At 35.3% G+C, this 26,992-nt stretch overlaps 1 protein-coding gene across 8 annotated transcripts in view; it reads right to left on the bottom strand.

Moving 5' to 3' along the window:
- Positions 1-26,992, bottom strand: part of RASAL2 (RAS protein activator like 2) — a 372,653-nt gene that overhangs the window by 182,723 nt on the left and 162,938 nt on the right. For all 8 annotated transcript variants that reach the window (XM_076000403.1, XM_012778772.3, XM_076000404.1 and 5 more), the window contains exon 2: positions 9,804-9,931. In XM_076000403.1, coding sequence (XP_075856518.1) covers positions 9,804-9,931 — 128 coding nt within the window. The remainder of the gene's footprint in view (positions 1-9,803; positions 9,932-26,992) is intronic.

Raw genomic sequence — 26,992 nt, 5'->3', positions numbered from 1 at the left:
AGCTCACAGCAACCTCAAACTCCTGGGCTCAAGCAATCCTACTGCCTCAGCCTCCCAAGTAGCTGGGACTACAGGCATGTGCCACCATGCCCGGCTAATTTTTTCTGTATATATTAGTTGGCCAATTAATTTCTTTCTATTTATAGTAGAGACGGGGTCTCACTCTTGCTCAGGTTGGTTTCGAACACCTGACCTTGAGCAATCTGCCCACCTCGGCCTCCCAGAGTGCTAGGATTACAGGCGTGAGCCACCGCGCCCGGCCTAAACTGCATTTCTTAAGAATATTTTACTTTTACAACACAACAGATTGCTTCTTAACTAAAATATTTTTTTAAAGGGTACTGATCTACTCCTTACAAATAGTTCAGGTCATATTTCAAGTACTGTCACATGAACCAAGCTGAACTGTACCAATCTTAGTGTACAGTAAAATAATCAGTTTTAGAAGAACAATTTTCTCCATTCTGATTGTCTTTAGTTTACTAGTTCATAATTGCTTATGTTGAATTGCTCATAAAAAATTGTGTATCCTCCAAGTTGTATAACATGAGAGGAAATTTTTTTTTCTTTGAAATTCCTTTAACCTTGTACTGGGCTTGAGTCCTCTTTTGTCTCAATGAGGAAAAAAAAAAGTACTTTAATTTCATTCCATTTTAGAAGAGAAAAGTGGAAAACTGTAGGGAATAAATGACTTCTTAGGTATCTATGACGTGTTAACAAATTCAAACTGGATCTCTGGCTCCTAGTCTTTGTTAATTCCAAACCATCCATGATGATGGAAAAGCAATGTGGCACACATAATAGATACCTATATGTACTCACATATTTTCTGCAAAATTGCCTTTCATATTGTTTAGAATCATATGGAAATTAATTTTACTTTTAATCTGAGCCCATACAGATTAAATAGCCAAATACAGGAAATCAAGATTATGCTAACTATGATCAGAAAGCTCTTTTATTTCTTTTCCTAAAGAATGCTAAAAAGGGAACTCAGCTACTTGGGAGACTGGAGAATTGCTTGAGACCAGAAGTTAGTGAACAGCCTGGGTGACATAGTGAGACACTATCTCTAAATAAATTTTTAAAAATAAAAGAATGCTAAAAGATACTCAGGTCTATGATATTCTTTAAAGAATTTTTAAATCTTCTTACAGAGAAAAATTCCTCAACTTTATTATCTCCTTAAAGCAGTGGTTCTCAAAACAAATATGGTCCAGGTACCAGCAGCATCAGCATCACCTGGGAACCTGTTTAAAAAGCACATTCTCAGGCCCCACCAGAGACCTTCTACATCAGAAACTTTGGAGGTGCAGTTCAACAATCTGTTTTAACACAGCAGTCCCCAACCTTTATGGCACCAGGGACTGGTTACATGTAAGACAATTTTTCTACGGACTGGGGCCACAGATGAGGGGAGATGGTTTGGGGACGATTCAAGCACACCACATTTATAGTGCAGTCAAACCTCTCTGCTAATCTATATTTGCAGCCGCTCCCCAGCACTAGCGTCACCCCCTCAGCTCCACCTCAGATCACAGGCATTAGATTCTCATACGGAGTGTGCAACCTAGATCCCTGTATGCACAGTTTACAGTAGGGTTCACACACCTGCCTGCCGCTCACCTCCTGTTGTGTGGCCCAGTTCCCAACAGGCCACGGACTGGTACCGGTCCACAGCCTGGGGGTTGGGGACCACAGTTTTAACAAGTCTCCAACTGATTCTTGAGAACCACTGCTTTAAGATGTCATTTTTCTCTCTTTCCTTCCATGGTTAAGCATCCCAAAGTATCATCTATAACCTTATAACAGAGGTTCACAACCTTGGCAGCAATTATAATCATCTAGGGGAACTTTAAAAAATACCAATGCTTAGGCCACGCCTAGACATTCTAGACACACGTTGAGAACTGATCTATACTTGGTATCTCCAGCTCTAATTATTCATGTATTAATCCTCGGCCACCAATACTAAATGTGGAAGTATAAATAAGTCACCTAGATTCACTAATCTTCAATTGGTGCATTTTTGAGGTCTGATCTTTCTGGTATGTCAGCTGGATTCCTGGGGCAGTAAATTTTAAAGCGTTCTCTCACTGGCTGAGTCAGGCCTCTGTCACTGTTCAGCATGATCACTACTGTTCTTAGCATTTCAGTTGCTCTCTGGAAAACCAGTTCAGCTTTTCCCTGCACATGTGCCATCCAGCCCTTGGCCACAGACTCTCTGGTATCTTGCCCAGCAGATTCCAGCCCTTTCAGATGCAGAATTCTGTTCTCTGCCCCCTCAGCTCAGAGACCACTGTACTCTGGCCTGGATTCCACGTTGCTGCATTACAGTTGGGAAATGGTATGCAACAGACACCTGGGACAATGAGGACCACCACAGTGTTAGGTTATCTATTGTCCAATGCCTGAAAATGGTCATGTGCTTGCTTGCGTGCATGTGTGCACACTCTTTCTCTCTATATGTACATACACACACACACACACATATGGTGGGGCCTGCTTGTTGTTGTTTACAGTGGGAGGGCTAATCTCGTACCAGTCATTCTGTCATAGCTGGTGCCAAAAACCTATTACCTCTTATCCAAACACCTGCAACAGTTTCTTCACTGGTATCTACCTCTGACATTCTGCCCCTTAAACCTATCCTTTAAATAGTTACGAGTAGTTCCAAAATGCATATATGATCATGTAATTCTGCAGCTTAAAGCCCGTCAATGGTTCTCCTTTCCTCTAGCAGTGGTTTTCAAAGGGCAGTGGTATGTTTGTTGGCGGAAGTATGTAGAAGGTGACGGGTGGGGAGAGGTATAACTCTCCTTCAACTAGAACATAATTCTGAGTTATTCTGTTGTATAGAGCTTCTGTATAAGCTTTTTCATAAAGAAAGTGTCCTTCTGCTAAAAGAGGGTTTAAAAACTACTATCCTACAGAGTAAATTGCAAGCTCCCTAACATAGTATATCATGTTTTCCACATCTGGCCACTGTCTTTGTCTTTGTGTTCAGCTTCAGACTCTATGAAGACCAAATTGCCTGCATTTCTCTAACACATTTCCTATTTTATAGTTCAGTACTGTTGCTTTGTTTGTTCTCTCAGCTTGAAATGTTTTCCCTCACTTTCTTTTCTGCTCTATACCTGCCAGGTAAACCCATATTCATCCTAAGGCTTAGGATAGGCATTGCCTCTTCTAGGAATCCTTCCCCTCTACCAATCCCCTAAGTAAAGGTTAAGGTACACCTTCCCTTGTTTCCTCCAATAACATATCTTTCTCTGTCACTGTGCTTATCATGTTGAATTATAATTATTCATATATGCAACTAATCTCATGTAAGTTAACAGCCTGTACCTTATCAATTCATCCCTAAACCTTAAAATAGCTCCAACTCACAAATGAATGAATAAATGTTTGATAGGTGGAGACAGGCCACTTTAGACTAAGGAAAAAGCATAACATCAGCCATGGAGCATATGATTTTTTTTGTTTTGTTTTGGAACAATTTAGCTAGAGCCTCTTAAGAGGGAGAACAAGGATAGAACACCAAAATCTAGTGTGAGTATGTTGGGAGGGCCTGAATAGCAGGCCATGCATAATTCAGGGAGCACTGGGAACCCACTCCAGTCTTTTGAGCTGAGGAATGGTAGTCTCTCCTTCCTATCTCTCCCTCTTCAAATATGTCCTACATATTAATATTCATAACACATGACTTTGATCAAATCGCTTTGGTAATTCTCTATTGCCAATAGCATCTCAATCACATACTTATTTAGGCCAAGGTTCTTCAGGATAAATATATTTCTTTCTCATTATCTAGTTTACTTGTGTTACTTATCAAATGTCACTTTAAAATTATTTGTCTTATTCTTTGTAACTTCTAATATAGTGAATGCATATAGAGGAGCACATTATGTATCTGTTGAACAACTTGAGAATAGTTCTGAATGAAAGATGCCATAGGTATTTTACCCCACAATAAATAACAGTTAATTTTTAGCTGTTTGTACAAAGCCTAACTGCTAGCTTCATATTTTCATCAATAGATATGAGTATAAATACTGTCTTCAAAAAGCAAGAAAAATGTTTCAAAATACTTTAAAATTTCATCATTTTTAAATGCCTTGGTTCCCAAACACTAGCATCCAGACTTAAAAAATTCCAAATACAAAAAGTAGAGTTTGCAGTAAGAAAAATAGAGTCAAATCTACCCTGTCCTGATGGCTTATAATTGCCATAAGAAACTCACAAATTCAGCTTTCTTTAGTATTTTTATAATGGCTGTACCTCAGAGGGGTTCATGTTTGTCTTCTTTACCATTTCCCTCAACTCCTTAATCTCTAGTTTACTTGGTCTTATCTCTTGCAAGCAAAATGGAAATCAAAGGGCCTCCTATGCCCTCTTTGAACTGGGCTGGTATCAAGCCAGTGCGGCCTTTCCTGGCACCCAGGCAGAGAAGTATAGTTCCTGACACATAAACAGTATCAACTTGGCACAGTCTGCACGAAGCAGTTTACTGAACCAATGAGTCATCTCTCAAGGTGACACTTCTGACAAACTTCTTTTTCAGCATTCTGCCCAGATCTAGCCTTCTGCTACATTCCCAAATTGGTAATTGGTGTATTTAACATTCCCATGTATAATCCCCCAAATTACTTTTTCCCAATTCTGATGAGAAACATGCAGAGTTAAGAGACAGCATTAAAAAATCCTACATGCTGACTTAACATGAGTGATACTAGACTAATATAATCCTCCCACATTTCAGCAATGCCTGGTTAAGGATTCAGTTTAAATCCTTAGTCCCAGCTACTGCAGAGGCCAAGATAGGAGGATCCTTTGAGCACAGGAGTTTGAGGTTGCAATGAACTATGAGTATGCTACTGTACTCTAGCCTGGGCAACAGAGCAAGACATTGTCTTGGGGGTAAAAAAATATCTTTACAGAATCCTTTTAATTAATCTTTTTAACACAGCAATAAACACCCCCATGATCAAAACAATCTTTTTAGATAATTTTAGCAGGAAATTCCTTAAATTCATTTCAAGGAATTCTAAATTATTCAATGCAAAGTTTCAAGGTTAAGAGTTATATTCTTTATAATCTTAAGTGTGGGTGAAAGGTAGAAGAGTGACAGCATATTCTGGTCCTTCCATAAAACATGGATTTCCAATCTTTTCCTATAATGAAATTAAGAGAATTTTAAACTTATCATTCAAGTAGGAGGCATAGCAATGGTTTCAAATTTCCCCCCCATCGGGACCTAATTCAATTTTTCTAATTTAATAATGGCAGAACATAACCACTTGTCTTGAGACATTAAAAGGTTTTTGTATACTATTTTGTAAATTTATCCCTTCATCATTCCTCACGTGGTCTGCTGCAATAATCTCCTAACTCATCTATTTGCTTCTACTCCCTTTCACTCAATTTTCCATATAATCAACAGAGTTACTTTTCTAAGAAGCAAATCTGATGATGTTATTGCCTTGTTACATATCTTTCTTTGGTCCAGATCATTTCTAGAATAAAGTCCAAATTCTTCACCATGGCCTTCAAGGCTCTTCACTGTCTGGTTCTTGCCAGCTATCATTTTTCCTTTTGCAGACTATACTCCAAGAACTCTGAACATTTTGCATTTTGCCAGAGATATATGTTTTTCAACTTTGTATCCTTATATACACTTGGAATGTCCTTCTCTTCTTTTCCTTCTGGTGAGCTCCAATTTGTTCCTTAAGACATGGCCCAAGCATAAATTTTTCTGTAAAAGCTTTTCTGGCGTTCTCCACACCAAACCATAACCTACCCTAGGCAATACCTTAGGTAATCTTTCCCTTGGGGTTACATTATAATTTTAAAAAATTATTGAGGCAAAGCTCACATAACATGGTTTACCATTTTACAGTGAATAATTCCGTGGCACTTAGTACATTCACAATGTTTTGCAACTACTACCTCTATCAAATTCCAAATGGTTATAACTTTTAATTTACCTCAGTGTGTCCCAACAAAAGTGCATCTCTGCAAATACAATATTACATGCATAATAGATGCTCAATAAATAAAGATGGAATTATATACTCAACTGCAGAAAGGCACCTTATAGATTATTTTTCTCTTCTTTTTATTATCTAGTTTTAGAAAAAAATAGGGAATCAGGTTTCATGTTCTGGGTAGATTTATAGGGAAAAAATGGAAGATATCTCCTCTCAAACTTTTATTAAGGAAATAAACATTCAGAAATAAAAGTTTATAATTTGGCTCTTGCAACATTCATTAAACAAATAGTTACTGAGAGTTTCCCATGTGTCAGGAATTGTTCTAAGCTCTGAGGGATACATTTCTGAACAAAGCAGACAAAGTCTTTGCTCCAAAGCTAACATTCCAGTAGAAGAAGAAAGACAGTAAATATAATAAGTTATGTAGCATTTTGGAAGGTGGAAAATGCTACAGAAAAGTTAGCCAGGCAATTAAATCAGAAGTTCTGGATAGAGATGTGGGGAGCAGTTGCGACTGTAAATAGGGTAGTGAGGGCTGGCCTTACAAGTAGATGGTAGGTAAGCAAAGAGATGAAGGAGATGAGAAAGTGAGCCATGCAACTATCTGAGTGAAAATTGCTCCAATGCAGGAGGAAAAGCCAGAACTAAGGCCTTAGGAAGGAATATGCCTGATGTATTAAAGAAATAGTGACAAAGGCAATATGTCTGGAATATAGGAAGTTGGGGAAGTTTTTGGCTTTGAAATCTGGAAGGATGGAGTTGCCATTAATGGAGACGGGACTGACTGCTGGTAAGTTTGGAAGCAAAGATCAGGGCCTCAACATGGAACATGTTGGAGGTGACACTTACATATCCAAGTGAAGAATTTGTAAGGGGAAGATGGATATATGAGTCCAGATCAGAGAAATGTATAGGTTTAAAATATAAAATCAGGGATCATCAGCATTAGAGGATACTTAAAGTCATAAGATTGTATGAGATCCCAAAAGAAGTAAGGTCCAAGAACTGAACTGTGAGGCACACCCATGTTAAGATTTGGAGAGAAGAGAAATCTGTAAAGAGACTTAAAAGGAATTGTCAGAGAAGCAGGAGGAAAACAAAAAGAACATAGGGTCATGAAAACCAAGTAAAGACAGTGATTTCAGGAGAAGCAATGAGTAATCAGACGTATTAAATGTCACTTACATAGTAAGTAAAGATGAGAACTGAGAATTGACCAATGAACTTAGCCCTGTGGAGGTCTCCAGTGAGCTTAACAAGAGTAAATTTGGCAGAGTGATATAGGTCAGGGTCTGACTGGAGCACGTTTAAAAGAGAACGGAAGGATAGGAATTAGAAACAGTGAGTTTAGAAGGTTCAAGAATTTTTGCTATAAAGGGAAAAAGAAAAAGGGGTGGTAACTGGAGGTACAAATGAGGTTAATACAGCCTTTTTTTTCAGCTGAGGAAAATCACAGAATGCTGATGGGAAATGATCTGGTAGAGAGCAAAAAACAGCAGATGTAAAAAAAGGTAGGGGAGAATTGCTAGTGATAAATCCTTGAATAGGCAAAAATAATGGAATGGTCCCAAGCAGAGGGGCTGATGATAAGATGGTGGACAGTTCAACCATAGATAAAGGAGGCAAATCAGGGGATAAGGAAACAGTTGCTATTAGGCAGACACAGCGATGGGCTATGCAGATGTTCTCTTCTGAGTGCTTCAATTTTCTCAGTGAAGCAATAAGCAAAGTAATCAGCACAAGTGAAGATAATAAAGAAGAGATTGGAGGTTTGAGAGGAAAAATTATGAAAAAAAAATCTCAGAAATAATTTTAGATTGTGCTACTCAAAGTGTTATTAAAGATCCATTCTGTTTTATAAATTGCTTGTTACTATTCCGTGATAAGCAAAACAGTACAGAAATTGAGAAGCAGCTTTTTTGGTGTAATCAGTGGATTTGTCTCATTGTACGGCCTACTTTCCATGAATATATACAATTTTTGTAATTATATTCCTTCTTTTCATATATTATGATTACGCTGAGTGTATTTATTGAATTGTAATTTCATGTCTGTTAAATCTAATAAAAATTTGGGCTTGTATATTTAGGTTTTTTAAAATTTCATTTTTCTTAACAATTCACTTTATTGTATTTTCTTGATCTTGATGAGGCGGGGGGGGTGCGGCACGGGAACTGGTAGCACACCACAGAAAGAGTGAGAAGCTCTAGTTCAGGAGCAGGACAGTAGTTGAACTAGCAAAATGTTTTGTGATTGCCAAGCAGCACTGAGGGCTCACGTGAGGTGTGCCACCATTAGTTCACAGACCAGAGTGGTGGTGTGATTTCCTCCTGACACATTAAGCTGCATGGATGCAGGGTAGATTTGAGTAGGAGGATTTAACTGAGCTATCACTTGCCAACTGTGTATGATGAAGCAAGAAAAGAGCAAGGAAATAGTATGCAAGGGAGTAATTAAAATGATTGGCTATGGGATTCAGGCTGGATAAAGAAGAAAGAGAGAAGACATCAGAGGCAGAAAATATTTATATATTTTGTAATTAATCTTTCTCCTTCATTGAATCAGATCTTTTTTTTTTTTCCTTCCCTCTTCTTAACCCTCTTCTTTGTCAAGGTTGCATTCTCTTATTTTTTATGTGGTAGAGGTTGGGAATAGGATAGTTTTATGGCCCTACCAAACCAGAATTATATCAACAATTTGATTAAACAACAGTAAGCAAATGAATGATTTGGATATGGAAGGATTTGTAAACTGTAATAGTTTGAGCAGTACAGTAAGAATAGTATGTGATAACCTTTAAGAGGCTTTTCATTTAGAGGAATGAGAAAGAATACCTAGAACGAGATGTCTGTGCTGGTTACGTTCTGTCTACCTCTCCAGATCTCCTCTACTCTTTGCCCTTCTGTCTCTCCCTTTTTATGTGTTTTCAGGAACCTGACCTCTATAGAACACATCAAAAGCAATCTTTTCCTGCCTTCAAGTTGGGTTTGGCCAATAGGTGACCCTGGCAAGAAATCAGAAGGCAAGAGAAGAGAGTTGGGGTGTTTATTCTCTCCTACCTCCTTCTCTATTGGCCATTTTTATTTTGGTAGGGGCTGTGTTCTTTTGTGTATAACCACAGCAACCGTCATATAGTCCTCTCATGCAAAAATATATAAATAACCAAAAAGACATAGGTAGAATATCCATTCAGTAAGTCGTCCTTCCTGAAAAGCAAATCCAGAAGAAGCAATCAACAGGAAACACATTCAAACAGATTAATTCTCATCTGTGGATCCTTACCTCCCTTTTCTCTAGGTTCCAGAAACATTGCTTCCTTCCCTTGTCCTTCAAGTGATCACTGCTTTCTGCTGTTGCTAGTTCATGGGTGCTTCCCTACCCTTTCATGGGGCCCTTATGCCACCCATGCATCTGCAAATAATCCTGTCATTAAACCTCTTTCAATTATTCCAATTAAGGTCATTTGTTTTTGCTAAGAACTAGAATAGTATCATTTCCCATAGCCTCTTAGACCATTTTCAGAGCCAGATCTATACAATCTACCTCTTTTCATGCCAAATCCCTCCACCTTAATGGAATATTTCTTTGTTCATTAATAAAAATCCACCCCACCTTGTGAAAGTCACTCCTTCATAGCAATAGTATAAATGTCTTTATGACATTAACAACCCTTTAGACTTATCTATGGTTTATCACTTTTCAGGGCTCTATTTTTATAATGTAACTTATCAAAATGAAAATAAAAACTAGGCAATTTCAGGAATTTACTCAAAAAAGGAAAGTAACTTTCCTCATTAATATCTAACTCACCTCCTTCTCCTTGTTGAGCAAAACCAGCTGGCTGTCTGTGAGGATGCAGTACTTCCGCTCCCATACTGTTGTCTCGGTGTAGGGTGACTGGCCACAAGATAGACGGTGGGTGGGTGGCCCTTTCACATCTGTGTGACAAAAGAGAAAAACAAAAGTAACAACTCATTCAATTTCAAATGTAATATTTTTCAAAATCAAATTAATAAAAGGGTGAGTCTAAACATGAATCTTCACTGGCAAACTGAAAACTTCCTCTTAAGAAAATAAAAACTGTTATGTACAGAATAAGAAAAAAATGGTCCTACAATCTACAGATAAGAGGGCTGAAATCCCTGGGAAGAACTGTTAGTACAAACTTGACACAGTAATAACCACTGTATATACACACTAAAATAATGGGAGGCTGCTTCAGGGTTAGAACAGTATCACTCACAATAAAGAGGTATGGGTGAATCAGACACAGAAACAAAAGATATAGCCTCTAATTTTTAGGAGGAAGATGCTGTTACATGTACACTTTGAAAATAAGAGTGAAGTTACTGGCAGACTATGCCTTCAAAATGGCTTTATCCTCCTAAAAAACCAGAAATGTTTAAACAATAGCATCATATTAACACTAGAGGCCACAAAGATCTTAAAAACATAGAAAACAATTTTCTCAATGAAAGATCTACATGTACTACCATCATTTCCCTTTGGGGTTGAGGTACCGAATATTAAAGCAAAATGTCTCAGCAATTCTCAAATGTCTCATTTCCTCATAAAATACCAAGTGATTACTAACATCTTTATTACTTTAAATTTTTTTGATTTGAACTATTCATTTATTTGGGCTATTGTGAAACCTGGAGCATATCTTAATAATAAGTACACATTAGATCCATTAAATAAGGCTTTTACGACAGTTCAATATATGTTAAAAGTTCTTTAGCAATGGAGGACTAATTCCTCTCAGGAATATACTGTATAGATTACTTAAAATGCATTATTTATTGCTATTTAGTTATTATGCTAGGGGAGCAACTCAAACTGAAGACATTAGAAAGCAAACACCCATGAGGGCAGGAGAGTTGCAAATCATAAGTAACACTATAAGACAGATAAGTGTTTTACATAATCTTTGTTTTCTGTAGACTTTTTGTCTTTTGTCACAGGATGACTGGTATTACTGGTATTGACTTCAAGTAAATTGAAATGATTTAGATGTCTTATACTATAATTACCCAAATCTGCATAATTATAGCTAGAGTTCTGCAAAAAGTAAGCAACAAGTCAGTGCTTACACCTTCTCTTTGTAGGACCACACAGGTCTCTCTTCGTGTACTCCCTTACATGTCCAGTATTATATCATCTTCATTATTTCTCCTGGCTTAACTTCCTGTCCTCTCTATCTAAACGTGTGTTCTGCATGTTTTGGGGAGTTTATCATCTCCTCCCAAAATAATTCAAGGTGCAAAAGCCAAAGATGTTACTAAGGTTTGGCTAGACACGTTACTAATTCTTAGAAGTTTACCGGTTTTTCTTACTTCCTCTTATTTTTCTGCGTCTGTCCCCTCTGCACTATGCACAGCACCACCTGCTGCACCTGCAGCGCCACCACTCTACCCGTTACCGCCCCAACTCCACCTTCCATCTTACATTATTCTATAGCTTTCTTTTGACTTTAAAATTTCTCAAAATTATCACAAAAAGATTTTAAAAATTGACTTTTATCACTTTTGTGCACATATAGGATATTCTTGTCTATACTTAAAAGCTATATCAACACTGATTTTCTTTATACAATCTGGACAAAAATGCAAGGTAGATTTTTACCACAAAGCTTTTTCAACAAAAAGGGATGTACCTAATTTATGTAGAAATATGGTGGTTTTGTGGCCTAGACAAGTTTTCTTTCAAATGACTAACTTGATTACATAAGTTAGTCATGGGTTACCTAAACTGCCCACTGTAATTTTATGATCTATAACTAAAGCAAGAACTAGATCCTGCCCATGAAAGTCAGAATATAAGATATCACATTTATAGCATAACCCAGGTTTCCTGATATCAATACTAAATTTAAGAAAACCTAAATTCTCCTCTCTCTGTGGTCCTGAGTAACTTTCTTTAGTCTCACTGTCTAATGCTCTCCCTTTGTCTAACCTGAACTTTGGTCTGTTTTCTTCACGGTATTGAGAAAATAAGACAATGTTTCAAAAAGCATTTTGGGACCCTGAACTATCCCTCTCTAGTGCTAAACACAGGATGAAATAGACAGCAATATTTCTACATTTTTTAAAATTCTGTCTAAACTGAGATATTGGTTAGCCATCCTATAGATTTTATAGCTTTGTGGGGTTCCCCCCCTAATGCCCACTTTTGATCATTTTATAAGAATATATACTAAGGAAAACAGGAAGAAAAAAATAAGTGCTGGTTTTTGTTCCTTTTTGGTATTTCTGGGTCAAGGTTTCAAAGGCATTTTAAGCAATAAAATAAGATTTTAAAATAACCTATAGATTTAATGTATTCATTCTATTACGTCCTCATTTCCATGAAGCAAGGCTCATATACCGCGACTATATTAACAGGACAAACTCAGATATTTGCCCTGTTTCACCTTATCAATTCTATTAATCTTTATTTTTTGCTCTAGTGACTTACTTCTAATTTCTGACTTCCAATTATTTTTAGTATCTAAAATTCACTAGAGAAAAAGATAACTAACTTAGAATCACAACGAGGAATCTTAATAGCAAAATTGGAAACAATTTTAGATTTTCTCTGTCCTAGTCCTATTAGGATACTAAGGACACTGAATGCTGGCCTCATTATAAAAATTAAATAATTTCAGAAACATTAAAAAGAATCAGAGGTAAGTCAAAAGATCTCTTTGGAAAGCATGTCTCCAAAATGGAATATTATTCTGTAGATCAACAGTTTTCAAATTTTTTGAACTCAGGGTCCTTTTAGACTCTTTAAAATTATTAAGGATTTAAAAGTTTTTGTTTATGTGGGTTATATCAATATTTGCCATATTAGAAATTAAAACAGAGAATTCTTAAAATTATGTCTTCATTTAACAGTAAAAACAATACAACCTTTGGATGTTTACGTAAATAACATAATTTTAAAGAAATGTAACTATTTTCCAAAAAAAAATTATAACAATAACACTAGTTCACATTTTTGCAAATCTCTTTAAAATCTGGCTGAATAGATAAGTGGGTTCTTATAATGGTTTCTATAATCAATCTATTGCTTTATGTTTTTCACAAATACAAAGAAAATCTGGGCTCATGGATGTATAGTTGGAAAAGTGAAGAGTATTTTAATAGTACTTTCAAATAATTATGAGTATTCTTTAACACTATACCAGAACCTGACCAACAGTTGCTTTTTAAAAGTTAGTAATCTGGAACCACAATGAACTTTTTATATTCTGTTACATTAAGAATCATGGTCTGCCTTGTCCTTTGAGTGGATCCTTTACTCCATATGCATGAGTTTATAAACATCATGCACTGATCACTTAGAAAATGGTGGTTCACTCAGATTTGCAGATCTTCCAAATATTAACACTTTTCATTATATAATATCAAAAAAATCACCATCAATCTTCAAAAAAGTCTTGATCTCATCAGAAGAGACTTTAAGTACTTCTGGGAAACTATCAATCTCAAGGTGGCAGATGTCAGCTTTCCAAAATTCTGATTTTTGCTTGTAGTCTTCAATGTTGTCATTAGCAACAAATACTGTTTGTTGTTTCCCCTGAAGTGACAGGTTTATGTCTTTCTTTTTCCATAAAATGTCTGCCATATAACCAAGACTGAATAACCATAATTTGTCTTTTAGTTTTATTACAAAAATAGCTTTAAATTATCAGATCAGGTGGTCCTGGGAGCTAAGGTTCCAAAGAGCAAGATCATACGTTAAAAGCCACTGCCTAAACAATAGAAGGCCAATGAAGGATTCAAAGAAATTCTGGCAATACTATTTCCTAAGATGAAATAAGAGGGTGAAAATATTAGAGGTCTTAACAATGATGGGAGACTAATGTAATGGCCTGGTCAAGGGATGATTAGGGTCTGAACTAAGTTGGCAACAATGGAAATGGTAATTTACATACATAATGAGTGTGATGCACACCATCTGGGGGATGGATACGCTTGAAGCTTTGACTCAAGGGGAGAGAGGAGGGAAGGGCAATATATGTAACCTTCACATTTGTACCCCCATAATATGCTGAAATAAAAAAAAAGCAAGACAAAATAAAAGAAATGAGAGAATAAAAGAGCAATTAATACAAATATAAATTGATAAATGCTTACAAAATAGATTATATAACTGTAATTCAGCTTTAGTTTTATCAGGGAAATCTAACACAGATGGTTTTAAAAAAGGGAAGAAAGAAAACCTAAAAGAGAAGCTCATTTGAAGGGTTCAATGCGATTCATTATTTCCAAATAATCTCAAAACAGCATTCAGAACACTAAGTCATTTAATCTACTAGTAAGTCTAAACTTTGGGCCCCCACTTCAAATGCTAATATAAATTCGGTAATTAGTTTGAAAGGAAAGGAGAACAATAATAACAATAGACCTCTCTTTTGTTAACCCTTCCTTATAATGGTAGAAAGGAGTATCACAGCCTGTCATATCACTTGACAAAGAAGATGAACCAAAATGATAGGATGGGATGGAAATTCCATTAGCTGGAAAGTATGCGTGCGTGCGTGCGTGCGTGCGTGTGAGTGTGAACACATTTTCTCTTAGAGGATAAGCAACTTGCCTCTTCAAGACTTAAGAAAATATCTCAAAAAATTTACAGCAGAAGAGTAAACAAAGGGATCTGACTGGAAGCAGAAACAGGGATAAAAGAGAGGAAAATAACAAACCTATGGCCAAAATATGGAGAATGTCAAAGAAAAAATTGTTGCAGGAATTTTTATTTTGTATATTACAGCTCTTTAGAAGTTCATCTGAGTTGCTTTTGAATCACATCATTTACTAACCATATTTTTAAAAATTCCCACATTATAAGTTAAATGCAATTGGTAAAATCCTGAGCCTATTTACTGCCTTCCAGAGCAAGCTTTATAGAAGCATTCTATAGAGAGAATCTTCCTGGTTAACCCAAACCCTAATGTTTTATTCAGTCTGAAGAGCCTTTCAACTGTTCTTGGTGCCAGCCTGAAGAAAAGAAAAAGAAAACAACCTTGTTTTGGGAAATATATCTATTTAGGGGGAGGTTTTAATACATTAAAAGAGAAACACATTCCCAAAAAATAATTGGTATAAACGACAGAAGTCTGAACTGTTGTGGAAAGGCAGACCTATATTTTTTGGTGTCTGTATGATTTTATTCCTTCACCAGAGCTCACTTGGCTTACAAATGGCAAATTCTTCCTTACTCTGAAATTTCAATGACCAGACTTGTTTTGGTTCTGAACTCAAAGTCAAAATACAAATATTACTTTATAAAGCCTCAGAATTAAGAATTACTACTTTATTATAGAAGTAAAAACATCTAAATCACTTTAACACATTATCTGCCATGTGAGTTATATTTAACTCATGCTAGTTTTGAGCCTTATGAAACAAAACATGGGCAAAACTGTACAGTTGATTCACAAGAATCTTACTTATTGATGTTCTTATTGTTACAATTAATATTGAAAAAATTCTAAAAAACAATTCTAGATGAATAGAAGTCAATCAACTTTGTTTTTCAATAAATTCTTCATTAAATTAGAAAGGATCGTTTTGTTTTTGAAGTTTTTATTCTATTTTCCTGATAAAACATCATGGCTCCAAGGAAAAAAAATTTCTTTTCGGGTGTGGCAGTCAATGCATTAAAACAGAACACTGCTACTTAAGTTTGCTAAAAACATTAATTGCTTTAAATACACAAGGGGCTATTTTTCTTTTCACTAAAATGTTCAAAACAGTTTTAGAAGGTCATATTTAATATCATATTAATAGGCAAATTAATAAGCTACATTTTAAAAAGGCAGTTCTTTATTTTTCTAATAAACAATACAATACTTGCCCCTGCCATATAGCTTTAAAAATATGGCATACTCTTGGCTATCTTCTATAGGCAATTTCTGCCACAGTAGAAGAAATAATGTTAGAGTTGTTGTGTGGAGATGATTCTTAACCGTGCCAATAACTGTGACATGCTGCTGAAGAGCAGCCCACAATATATTGGAAATATATGACCAAAATATTTTATAAATGTATTAATGCTGTCTGCTTAAGATCTGGTATAGCTGCCATCAACTAAGTCACTCTCTTTCATCCTCAAAGTAAAGAAAGGAAAAGCAAACCCAGTCAGGTCATTAAAATAAAGTTTAATTTTATTTATTTTATCCTTTTCATTATCTTCCCATCCTCCATATTCTGTCAAAATGTCAGAAAATATCCTGTTTCCAGAACAATCAACAAAAGTTTTCTCACACTTATAAAGATTCAACACATATTGCCTGTGAACTTTGCTTTGTCCTGACATACAATGAACATTTAGGCTATCAAATTATAGTAAAGTTCATGTGAATAGATAGCCCCAACAGATTTAAATATGGCCACACTCACCTTTATGAGTAATAAGGATATTGAGTAGTAAGTGATTCAGTATGTTTGAGATATAAAGCCATGAGGTCAGAAATGTTTACTTTTATAGAAATATGCTTGATCCTTATATTATCATAAATTCACTTGGAGATCATAGTTATTTGTTGAGATTAATTTACATTTTATCTTTTAACCTTAACTAACCATTTTAGTTTCCTTCTCAACTACAGAGGATTGATTTCCATGCTACTTGATCATTGGTGTCTATTGAGTAAATCTACTACACTCACCATAACCCTTGTTAATGGAAGGAGCACAGAAAGAGATAATGTGATATTTCTTTCTAGTGAATAATTTCCTTTAGTCTAATGTGTGCAAAGAGCCCCTCTGCTGCTTCCCTCTCAGTCTCAGCAGCACCACAACTCAGCATGGAGGCTCTAACTTTGCTCTATGGCAGGGCAGAGTGAGTTATCTGGTAACAAAGTAATAAGTTCCTTGAAAGCATGACTTATTTATAGTAGATAATGCAGTGTTTGATAAAGGTAAGACTTTCTTCACAGAACAGCTCATTTTAGTTTGATTCTATTACTTGCACTGCCCCTGATAAAACGTGTCATGAAATGCAGGCAGAGCAGATCATATGGTTTTCTTCCATTTCTTACACAGGTATTAGAATAAATTCCCCCAGGATTAGTGGCATGTGCCTGTGCTCCCAGCTACTCGTGAAGCTGAAGATGGAGGAGCTCTTGAGCCCAGGAGTTCAAGGCTACAGTGTGCTATGACTACACCTGTGAAAAGTCACTGCATTCCAGGCTGGGCAACATAGCAAGGCCCTGTCCCTCAAACAAACAAACAAACAAACAAACAATAACAAAAAACAGCAGCAGCAACAACAACAACTCCCATAATCCCTACACTGGACCAAGCACTGCTTAAGCAACTATATGGACTAGGTAAATGGATGAAATGTTACGAATGATGCTCACAGCCTGCTCTTCAATCCCAATAGACTAGTTAAACCTATGGTTAATACTAAACCTCTTACCAATAATTAAAATGTAAAATGTAAAAAATATAAAATACTCAAAATAATTCACTTATATACTAAGCCTTAGAAGGAAAAAAGTCTATATTTAAGTTTTTCTTAAATAGTCAGGTATTTTAAGAAAAGTGTAAGAAAATACTAGTCTGGTGCTTAAAATATGACGACAGTGTTATATTATTGAATGATCAAAACTCAAGATCTTCTTTATGTCTTATATTTTTTGTTACTGATAGAAAAATGAACTATACTAAGAATGAATCTCAAACACCATTTAGTGCACATTCCTTTTGATATATTTAGTACTTCTTCCTACATTAATATATATTCCTTCACGTTTGCCTCTTTTTGAATAGCTTTCACCACTTTCCTTTAGGGGCAGGTGCTGTGGGGAAAGAATTAGAGCTTTTAAAGGAATGTGATTCTTAGTGGAAATGGGAAAAAAGTGAATAGTTTGCCACTACTGAGAAATCAGTTTCTGAGCTTTCAGCAATTGGTTACACAGCCAATACTGCGACATTCTCTCTCTACCTAAGAAAGCAGAAGAAGACAGACTGCATTAAAAGTAAAAATTGTCAAGAGTCTGGCAGCATTAAAAATCTTTAATAGTTCTACCTCTCTCCATAGTATCAACTGGAATAGAATCCAGAGCTTAATATTCATCTTTTCTGAATTGTAATCGATTTGAATCACAAATCACTGAGCTTACAGTAAAAACTATCAAGGCGATAGATAATAAAGCTTCTCTAAAGAATCCTATTAGTCACTCCCTGGTAAGCACACAACCCAATTCAATGAATTCTGCCCTGACATAACATAGATGACTTATATTAGAAGTGAAAAACCTTTCTTTTTACCAAAAATACCTGACCTCAAGTGAGTGGGAGGAAACAAACACCTACAACATGAGGTCATAAAAGTAGTAAAGGAAGCATTTAGCTTTTTCTCTTCAACAAAATTAACACAAACAGAACAGACATCTCTCTTACACATTCTTGAAAAGACAATAAATGGCAAATTTTCACTTAACAAGAGACTGTATTCTATGATTTTAAATGGAAAAAAAATTAGTTCGAGCCCATTGAAAACTCCCAATTAATCTCTTCAATTATAATTGAGCATTCTTTTTTTTTTTTTTTTTTTTTTTTTTTTTAAAGAGACTGTCTCACTTTGATGCCCAGGCTGGAGTACAATGGCATAGCTCAATCATAACTCACTGTAGCCTTGAACTCCTGGCCTCTAGTGATCCTCCTACCTCAGCCTGGGACTACAGGGTACATGACCACACCCAGCTTTTTAGTTTTTTAGAGACAGGGTCTCATTAAGTTGCCCAGGCTGGTGTTGAACTCCTGACCTCCAGGGATCCTCCTGCCTCAGCCTCTGGAGTAGTTAGGACTACAGGCACCAGCCACTATTAAGTATTCTTAAATCTCTGTATATAATCCATCAAGGAGTTCTAGTAAAAATACTAATACAAAATCATTTAATATTTAATGAATTTGTTAGTGGGTATGTTTATATACAATACAGATAGAGTATTAGATACAAGTTACAATCCAGTCTACATTACAAACATGTACTGTAAGGCAAACAATAATTTGTTAAAATGTATAATGAATGCAATAAAACTTAACAAAAGAAAACTACAAGGCTTTCTAAAACTAACACCATTATCATAATTTTATTTTTCTCAGAAATCGATAAATCATATGCATAGGGACATATGTATGGCCAAGTTTATTTCTTTTGTCTTTTTGTGTTTTGTCTCTCATTAACCTTTGTCATTTCTATTTTTTCTTTGAGGTAAGAATTTTTCTTATTCTCCTAGGCTCATTTACTTTTCACAGTCTTTTCCATTATGTTAGAAGACATTACAAAACCTTTAAATATGTACAAAACCTTTAAATGTGTAATCACAAAACAATCCTATTGGGAAAACAGCTGATAGTGGAATAAGTCTACAACATATTCTCTCATCTACATTCATTTGCAACTTATGTTTTTGGCCAGAATACATATGTGGGTTTCTTTTAGCAATATTTTAATCTGAATAGGCAATTAAGGTCAAAAATTTCCACGTCATTACAGCAAATATTTAGATAGTAAGAATTCAGATATCAAGGGATATATTCACATTACAGAGAATAAAGAGAAAAGAGTGAATATAAGAATGAAAAGATGAATGAGTATCAGGTAGGAGAAGAAATAAAAATAAAGGGCAACAGGGAAAGAAATGCATAGAAAGAAAAGAAGGAAGTCTTTTAGGAAGCAATGTAGAGTTGAAAGACACCTTAGAAATCAATAAATCACACTTCTTCAATTCACAGATTAATAAAATGAGACTCAGAATTATAAAATATTTTTTCAAAGTGACCCACTAGCACAGTTATCTTAGAATTTAGTTATTCTAATGTGTAAATTTAGGATTTTTTCTAGCATATTAATAAAGCTTCTCCTTGTTTTTATTTAATTCAGTAAGCATGTATTTACTATATGTAAAGCACCATACTCAAGCCTGGGTATATAACGGGATATAATAAAGAACAACACAAACCGGGTCACTGGACTTACAGAACTTAAATTTAGTGGGGTCAAATACCGTATAATCAACATACAACTAATTTTAAACAATCTGATAGATGCTATAAAGATGCAGTACGGAATGTTGTGAGAGCATTTAAAATAAGCAATGGACTTGGGCTTGGGCATGACTACAGCTAGGAGAATGGTAGTGGGGAGGGAAATGTAGGTTTTACCATTTCAAGCAAATGAAACCACAGACCCAAAAGCCATTGAGGAAGAAAGCAGTTCTACTTCACCAGTCTGAAAGGGAGGCCCCTATGGCTGAAGCATAGGGGGCAAGGAAGTAAGCACAGAGACAGGAGGCCAGTGAAACAGGGCAAAATTATGCAGAGCCCTATAAACCAGATATATGATGTTGACTTTTATTCTATGAACAATGGGAAACTCTTGAAGGATCTTAAACAGAAGAGTGACACTACTGATTTGCATTTTTGTCAAGAGGTGAATGGGGGATTTCATTTACTGAGACTGGGAATTCTGAAAGATGAACAGATTGAGGGAGAAGCTGATAAATTCAGTTTGGGTCCCATTCAGTCAGATAAAATCAAGCCAAAATCAAGATCAGTCTGTCTAGGTCCAATGTCTCTTACTTTACCTGGAATTCCTTCAAGAGCTCCACAAATACCTCATTCAAGCTATAAGATGTGTGTACTTTTCTCTGTGTACATATTTCAATGAAAAATTTACTTGAAAAAGATTGGACAAATTAGACAACCTAAATGAACTTCATTTTTGTCATGTAAAAATAGGGATGATAAAAGTTCCTATTCTTGCTGGGATTTCCGTGAAGTTCAAATGTGATAATGCACATCAAATACTTAATAAAGTGCTTCACACATACTGGGAACACAATAAAAGTATTTTTTTAAAATACTATTTGGGCATTGGAAAGGAGGGAAACATGACTATACAGTTCCATTTGAACAAGGTCAAATTTGATTTATATGAAAACATTAATTTAGCTGTATAGTCAGATATCCAAATTCAAATCTGGCATTTGCTATCTTCATGATTCTGGGCAAGTACTGTACTATAAGAAATATATATTTGGTTTTCATCCCTGGTTCTTCGCATAGAACTTCTAAAACCCTTAGAATTTCCAGAGTAACAAGAGTTGGATAAGCATCTTTTGTTATTCATAATAAACCCCTTTCAACCATACCTGAGTTTATACTAATGAGGTGACTCTTGGTGGGCCCCTAAATATCTTCAGGATGGGGGGCTGGTTGCTAGAGGAACCAACTGTGTGATTAGCAGGTTGGAATTTTCATATCCAACTCCCAATCCCAGGGAGGGGATGGAGCTGGAGACTGAATCAATCACCAACGGCCAATGATTTAACCAATCATGCCTACATAATGGAGTCCCATAAAAAACCTAAACGATGGGGTTCAGAGAATTACCATATTGGTGAATCAATCCACATGCCAGGAAAATGGTGTACCCTAAAACTCCACAGGGACAGAAGCTCCTGCCCTTGGGGAGCTTCCAGACCTTGTCCCATTGACCTCTTCATCTGGCTGTTCATTTGTATCCTTCATAATATCCTTTATAACAAACTCGTAATTACTGCAAAATGTTCTCTGAATTCTGTGAGCCATTATAGCAATCAAGTCTGAGGAGGAGGTTGTGAGAACCTCCAATTTGGAGCTAAGGTAGTTGTAAGTACCAGAGGCCCAGGACTTGGCCACTAGCATCTGAAATAGGGGCAGTCTTGTGGGACTAAGCCCTTAAACTCTGTGGTCTGTGCTAACTCCACAGATAGTATCAGAATTGAATACAATTATAGGACACCCAGCTGGTGTCTAGACAGCTGGATAACTGACTGTTGGTATGGAAAAAACCCATATATTTGGTGTCAGAAGTGTGAGTAGGGGGAAAGCTTTTATCTAGCAAGAAATTTAACCTTTCTTAGGCTCCATTTTTTCAATTATGAAAGGGAATAACATCATGGTTTTGTGCGTGTGAGTTTAGAATTTTTAAAATAGATTAAAATTAGAAGAGTGCTTGAAACTGTATAAGTCTGTCTCTAATTTCATGTATGCATATATGAAATAACATGAGCTATTTAAAATATAAAGGTAAACAGTGTAAGAAAGCTCTGAAAGAATTTAAAGTGATACTTCTGTAGAGCAGAAACACCTGAGGTAATGGGTAGAAGCAGGGAAGGTGACTCCTTTTATTCATTTCAGTCCTTATGGTACTGGCTTTGTAACTATACATATCTACTACTTTGACTTAAATTATAAAATTTAAAAATAACATTATCCACTTAAAAATATATAGCTAGGTCCTATCAAATAAAGAAAATAGTTAAAGGGAAGCTCCAAATTAAGTTGATCAATATCAACCTCCTATACGAAAAAGAAAACAAAGATTAAAATACTTCAATGCATCCATAATTAAAACACTCCCAGCCCCATAAGCCTCTTACCACTACACAGCTGATGGCTAAATTTGAGAAATTAATCCTCCTCATCTATTTCTCTAAAAGTATCAATCAGAACAACATATGTATATATTAATACTTCTCAAATGCAATCACCAGAATATAAAACAATGAGAATTCTGGTGGGTGATATTTTTTGCTTTTTAAAGAAAGTTCAATCCAAACTCAAAAGATGAAGGAATGAATAGAAAGGTTGTCATTCCCTCTTAAAATTAAAGCCCAAAAGAACAGAGAGAGAGAGAGAGAGAGAGAGAGAGAGAGAGAGAGAGAGAGAGAATGAGAATGAGAATGAGAATGAGAATGAGAATGAGAATGAGAATGAGAATGAGAATGAGAATGAGAATGAGAATGAGAATGAGAATGAGAATGAGAATGAGAATGAATTAAGCCTCAATTCCTATGGGTATTCAGGTGATTTTCCAAAACTATCTGAATTCCTCTCTAGATCCACAAACAAGAGATTCATTGTGTCGATCTGTAAATTGTATGATGTCATTGAAACACAAGCCCCAGTTGGTATCACAAACAGTTTATGTTTCCAAGGATACTAGGAACTTTAAATATCCTGCATAATCTAAAGCCCAGCCTTCCTAACAATACCAGGGGCCTGCCCACTTTCTCTCTTTAGTCACTGTTTCCAGCAGAGAAAAGACACTGATTTTGTTCCTAATAATTCTTTCAAATAATACACTTGGAAACATTCCACAATCATTCAATTATTCATTTTTATATTTTTGACATAAAGACAACAACAAAAAAGGATTAAGAATTTACATAGCCCTAATAGAGGAGACACTCAAAAGGCCAGGCTGGAGTCCTTTATGAAACTTCATAATATACACTTTTTTAAAAATGCAAGCACATAAATACTTATAATTAATCCTTACATTTATGTTCTTCTGTGTATGGATGTGTTATGGAGAATTCTTTTAATAACACAAAGAAATGACTTTTTTCTCATGTGCCTTTTCTGGAAAAGCTATTTTTCTTTACTTACTATTTGCCTTGAAATCATATGAATTCAGTATGTAAAGTTGTTTATTCTACCTGGAGTAACTACTACAACACAAAACAAAGGCAATGTGTGAGGTAATTATGATTAACTATATTATTGTTAAAGGTCAAACAAGTTTATAGGTCTTTATAATAGTTTCTGACAGAGAATAGTATATAGGGTTAACTTGTTATAAAAGGTCTATAGCTAAACTCATTTTCTGGTATCTTCCCAGAGGAAGGTCTAACTATTTATATTATATTCACATCAAATTTATTTGTGGAATATATTTTACATTAGTATCATGTGCCACTGATGTTTTGGACAGTTTCAGAGTTCATATTTTTCTATTTAGGAGATAAATATTTTAAGCAAGTATTTCTTAAAATGCAGACTGGAAACTGACAAGGAAAACAGAGAATTCAGAGACCACAGAGAGTTCCACGGAGCTGCTCGATGGTGATGGCAGCAGCAGGGAGCTGAGCCTCTGCCTTCTCTCCTTACGGTACCTCAAGGTCAGACAGACAGTTAAAATGCCAAGATTATAAGACAATGAAAGATAATTTTGATTTAGCACTCATATTTCATCAATTTATAAAACACTGAAAATCAATGTAATTACAACAACAACAACAAATTGTCAGGTCTGGGAACAACCCTCACTGACTTTTGATAAGCTCACAACTTTACTGAGGAATGAGGAAGGGAGTAGGCATGTTGGAGAGCCGTCCTTCCAGCCCCAGTGTTCAGCGCACAGCAAGTAGCAGTGAGTGGGTCGCACAGAAGGAATGGAGAAATTTGGGGGAATCAGTCACATCAGTTAATCCAGAAAGTCTTTTATAAAATATTCTCAATATTTTTAGTGAAGTTAGTTAATTAGGATATAGATAGAGTTTGACTCAGGGAAATAAAATAATGTGAAATATTTTATCTGTAAGCTAACTTGTTTTTTCTTCTTTGGAAAAAGTTTTTTTTTTTTTTTAAGAGATAGGGTCTCCTGTCACCCAGGCTAGAGTGCAGTGACCTGATCATAGCTCACTGTAACCATGAACTCCTGGACTCAAACAATCCTGCCACCTCAGCCTCCTTAATAGCTGGGAATACAGGTGTGCACCACCACGTCCAACTAATTTTTTTACTTTTTGCAGAGACAGAGTCTCACTATGTTGCCCAGGCTGGTTTTGAACTCCTGCCTCAAATGATCCTTCTGCCTTGGACTCCCAAAGTGCTGGGATTACAAGTGTATGCCACTGTGCCTGGCCCTTTGGAAGACTTTTTTAAAAATCTTATATGAATCATTGACCTAAGTGATTTTAAAGGCCCCTAGTAAAGGTCAATATTGTTAAACCTAATATGAATTTAAAGTAAATATGTTGAGATATCATTCTAATCACCTTAATTAAGAATAAGAAAAAGAATCATAAAATCTAGCATTATGCTTGTCTCTTCCCTAAAACTAAAAATAAAAGGCAACCTCCCTTTAAATCCATTTTCTAAAGAATAAGATACATCTTTCTCTGGTTTATTATTATATCATCTTTCATAGTCAGGCTTAAATTTCTACCTGGTAAATAATGTTTTTCATGTCATAGTTTGACATAAATTTGATTTAGAGCAAAGTCTAAATGAGAGCAGAAGACTGAATGAGAACTCTACATTTGTTAACAAAAGTCAAGATTGTAGAGAAAAATAAAACTAAAAACATACACACAAGATAAAGATATCAGGCTTTCATGGATCTCCCAATTTGCTAACACTATTATCAAATATATTTTTAAAAGAACAAAATTTATATCTATAATAAGGGCAAAACAAACCTCACACTTCTGGTAATTTATAAGACCACCAAGTCTAAAACAGAAGAATATTTTTCAGTAATTCAAACTGTTAAGGTTGTTTGTGGCTATGCTCTATACTTCAAACACTAAATACAATCGTTAACAAAACAAACACCATTTGTGGTATCAAAACTTAGTCTGCTTAGAAAGATATCTTTTAGTAACAGCTTTATGGAGATAAAAATCACATAATATTTAATTTACCCATGTAAAATATATAATTCAATTGTTTGTATTATATTCACAGATATATGCAATCATCACCTCTGTTGATTTTAAAACATTTTGAAAACCTTAAAAAGAAATTTCATCATCCCTTTACCTATCACCCACCATCCACTCATCCCTCTCAGCCCTAAGAAACCACTAATGTACTTCTTATTTCCATTATTTCCCTATTCTGGATATTTCATGTGAATGGAATCATATAATATGTGGCCTTTCACTTAGCATAATATATTCCAGATTCATCCATGTTGTAGAACATATTAGAACTTCATTCTTTTTAGGGTTGAATATTATTCCATTGTACAGATAGACTACATTTTGTTTACACATTCATCAGCTGATGAACATTTGGGTTGTTTCCACTTTTGGCACTTACGAATAATGCTGTTATAAACATTCATGTGCAAATTTTTATGTGAACATATGCTTTTATCTCTCTTGGATATATATTTTTGAGTGAAATTACTGAGTCATATGGTAATTCTATATTTAATTGTTTGAGGAACTGTCAGGCAGTCTTTTGAAGCAGCTATATCATTTTATATTAGCAAAGTAGAAGCAATATAGAAAATTTCTCTATATTCATAGACAGAATACTTGTTATCATCTGACTTTTTAATTATAACCATCATAATGGTATTATGTGATATCTCATTGTAGTTTTCATTTGGATTTCCCTGATGACTAATTATGTTGAACCTTTTATTGTGTGCTTATTGGCCATTTGTGTATATTCCTTAAATATCTATTCAAATCCTTTGCTCATTTTAAATTGGTTTGTCTTTTTTTATTGAGATGTAGGCATTCTTTATGTTCTAATATGGGATAAAAGAGTTCTATAATATTCTAATATGGGATAAAAGTCCCAAATTAAATATTTGATTTACAAATATTTTCCCCCACCTGGTGAGGAAAACCTTTCACTTTCTCGATGGTATCTTGAGACACACATATTTTAAATATTAAGTTCAAATTATCTATTTTTTCTTTTGTTGCTCATCCTTTTGGTGTCACTTCTTGAAATCCTTTGCCAATCCAAGGTCATGAAGATTTATCTATACATTAACACTTTATAGTTTTACCTATTATGGTTTAGGTTTTCAATCCATTTTTAGTTAATTTTCTACATGGTATAAGGGTCTAACTTCATTTTTTTTGCTTGTCCCTATCAAGTTGTCCCAACACCATTTCTTGATAAAATTATTCTTTCCCCCATTGAATGGTCTTAGTGACCTTATCAAAAATTAGTTGAACTTAACTTGGTTTTACTTCTCCAGTCTCAATTCTATTCCACTGATAGGTCCCTGAGCCAGTATCACCCTGTCTTGATTACTATTGCTTTGTATTCAGTTGCGATATTGGGAAGTCTAAGTCCTCTGTTCTCTTTTTCCCCAAGATTGTTTTGGATATTCTGGGCCTCTTACAAATCCATATAAAATTTAGAATAGGTTTGTAAATGTCTATAAATCAGCTGGGATTGTGATAGGGATTGGATTGA

This window comes from Microcebus murinus, chromosome 2 (assembly GCF_040939455.1).
Source record: "Microcebus murinus isolate Inina chromosome 2, M.murinus_Inina_mat1.0, whole genome shotgun sequence".
Classification (NCBI taxonomy): domain Eukaryota; kingdom Metazoa; phylum Chordata; class Mammalia; order Primates; family Cheirogaleidae; genus Microcebus; species Microcebus murinus.
This window is presented reverse-complemented; position numbering and strand designations above follow the sequence as displayed.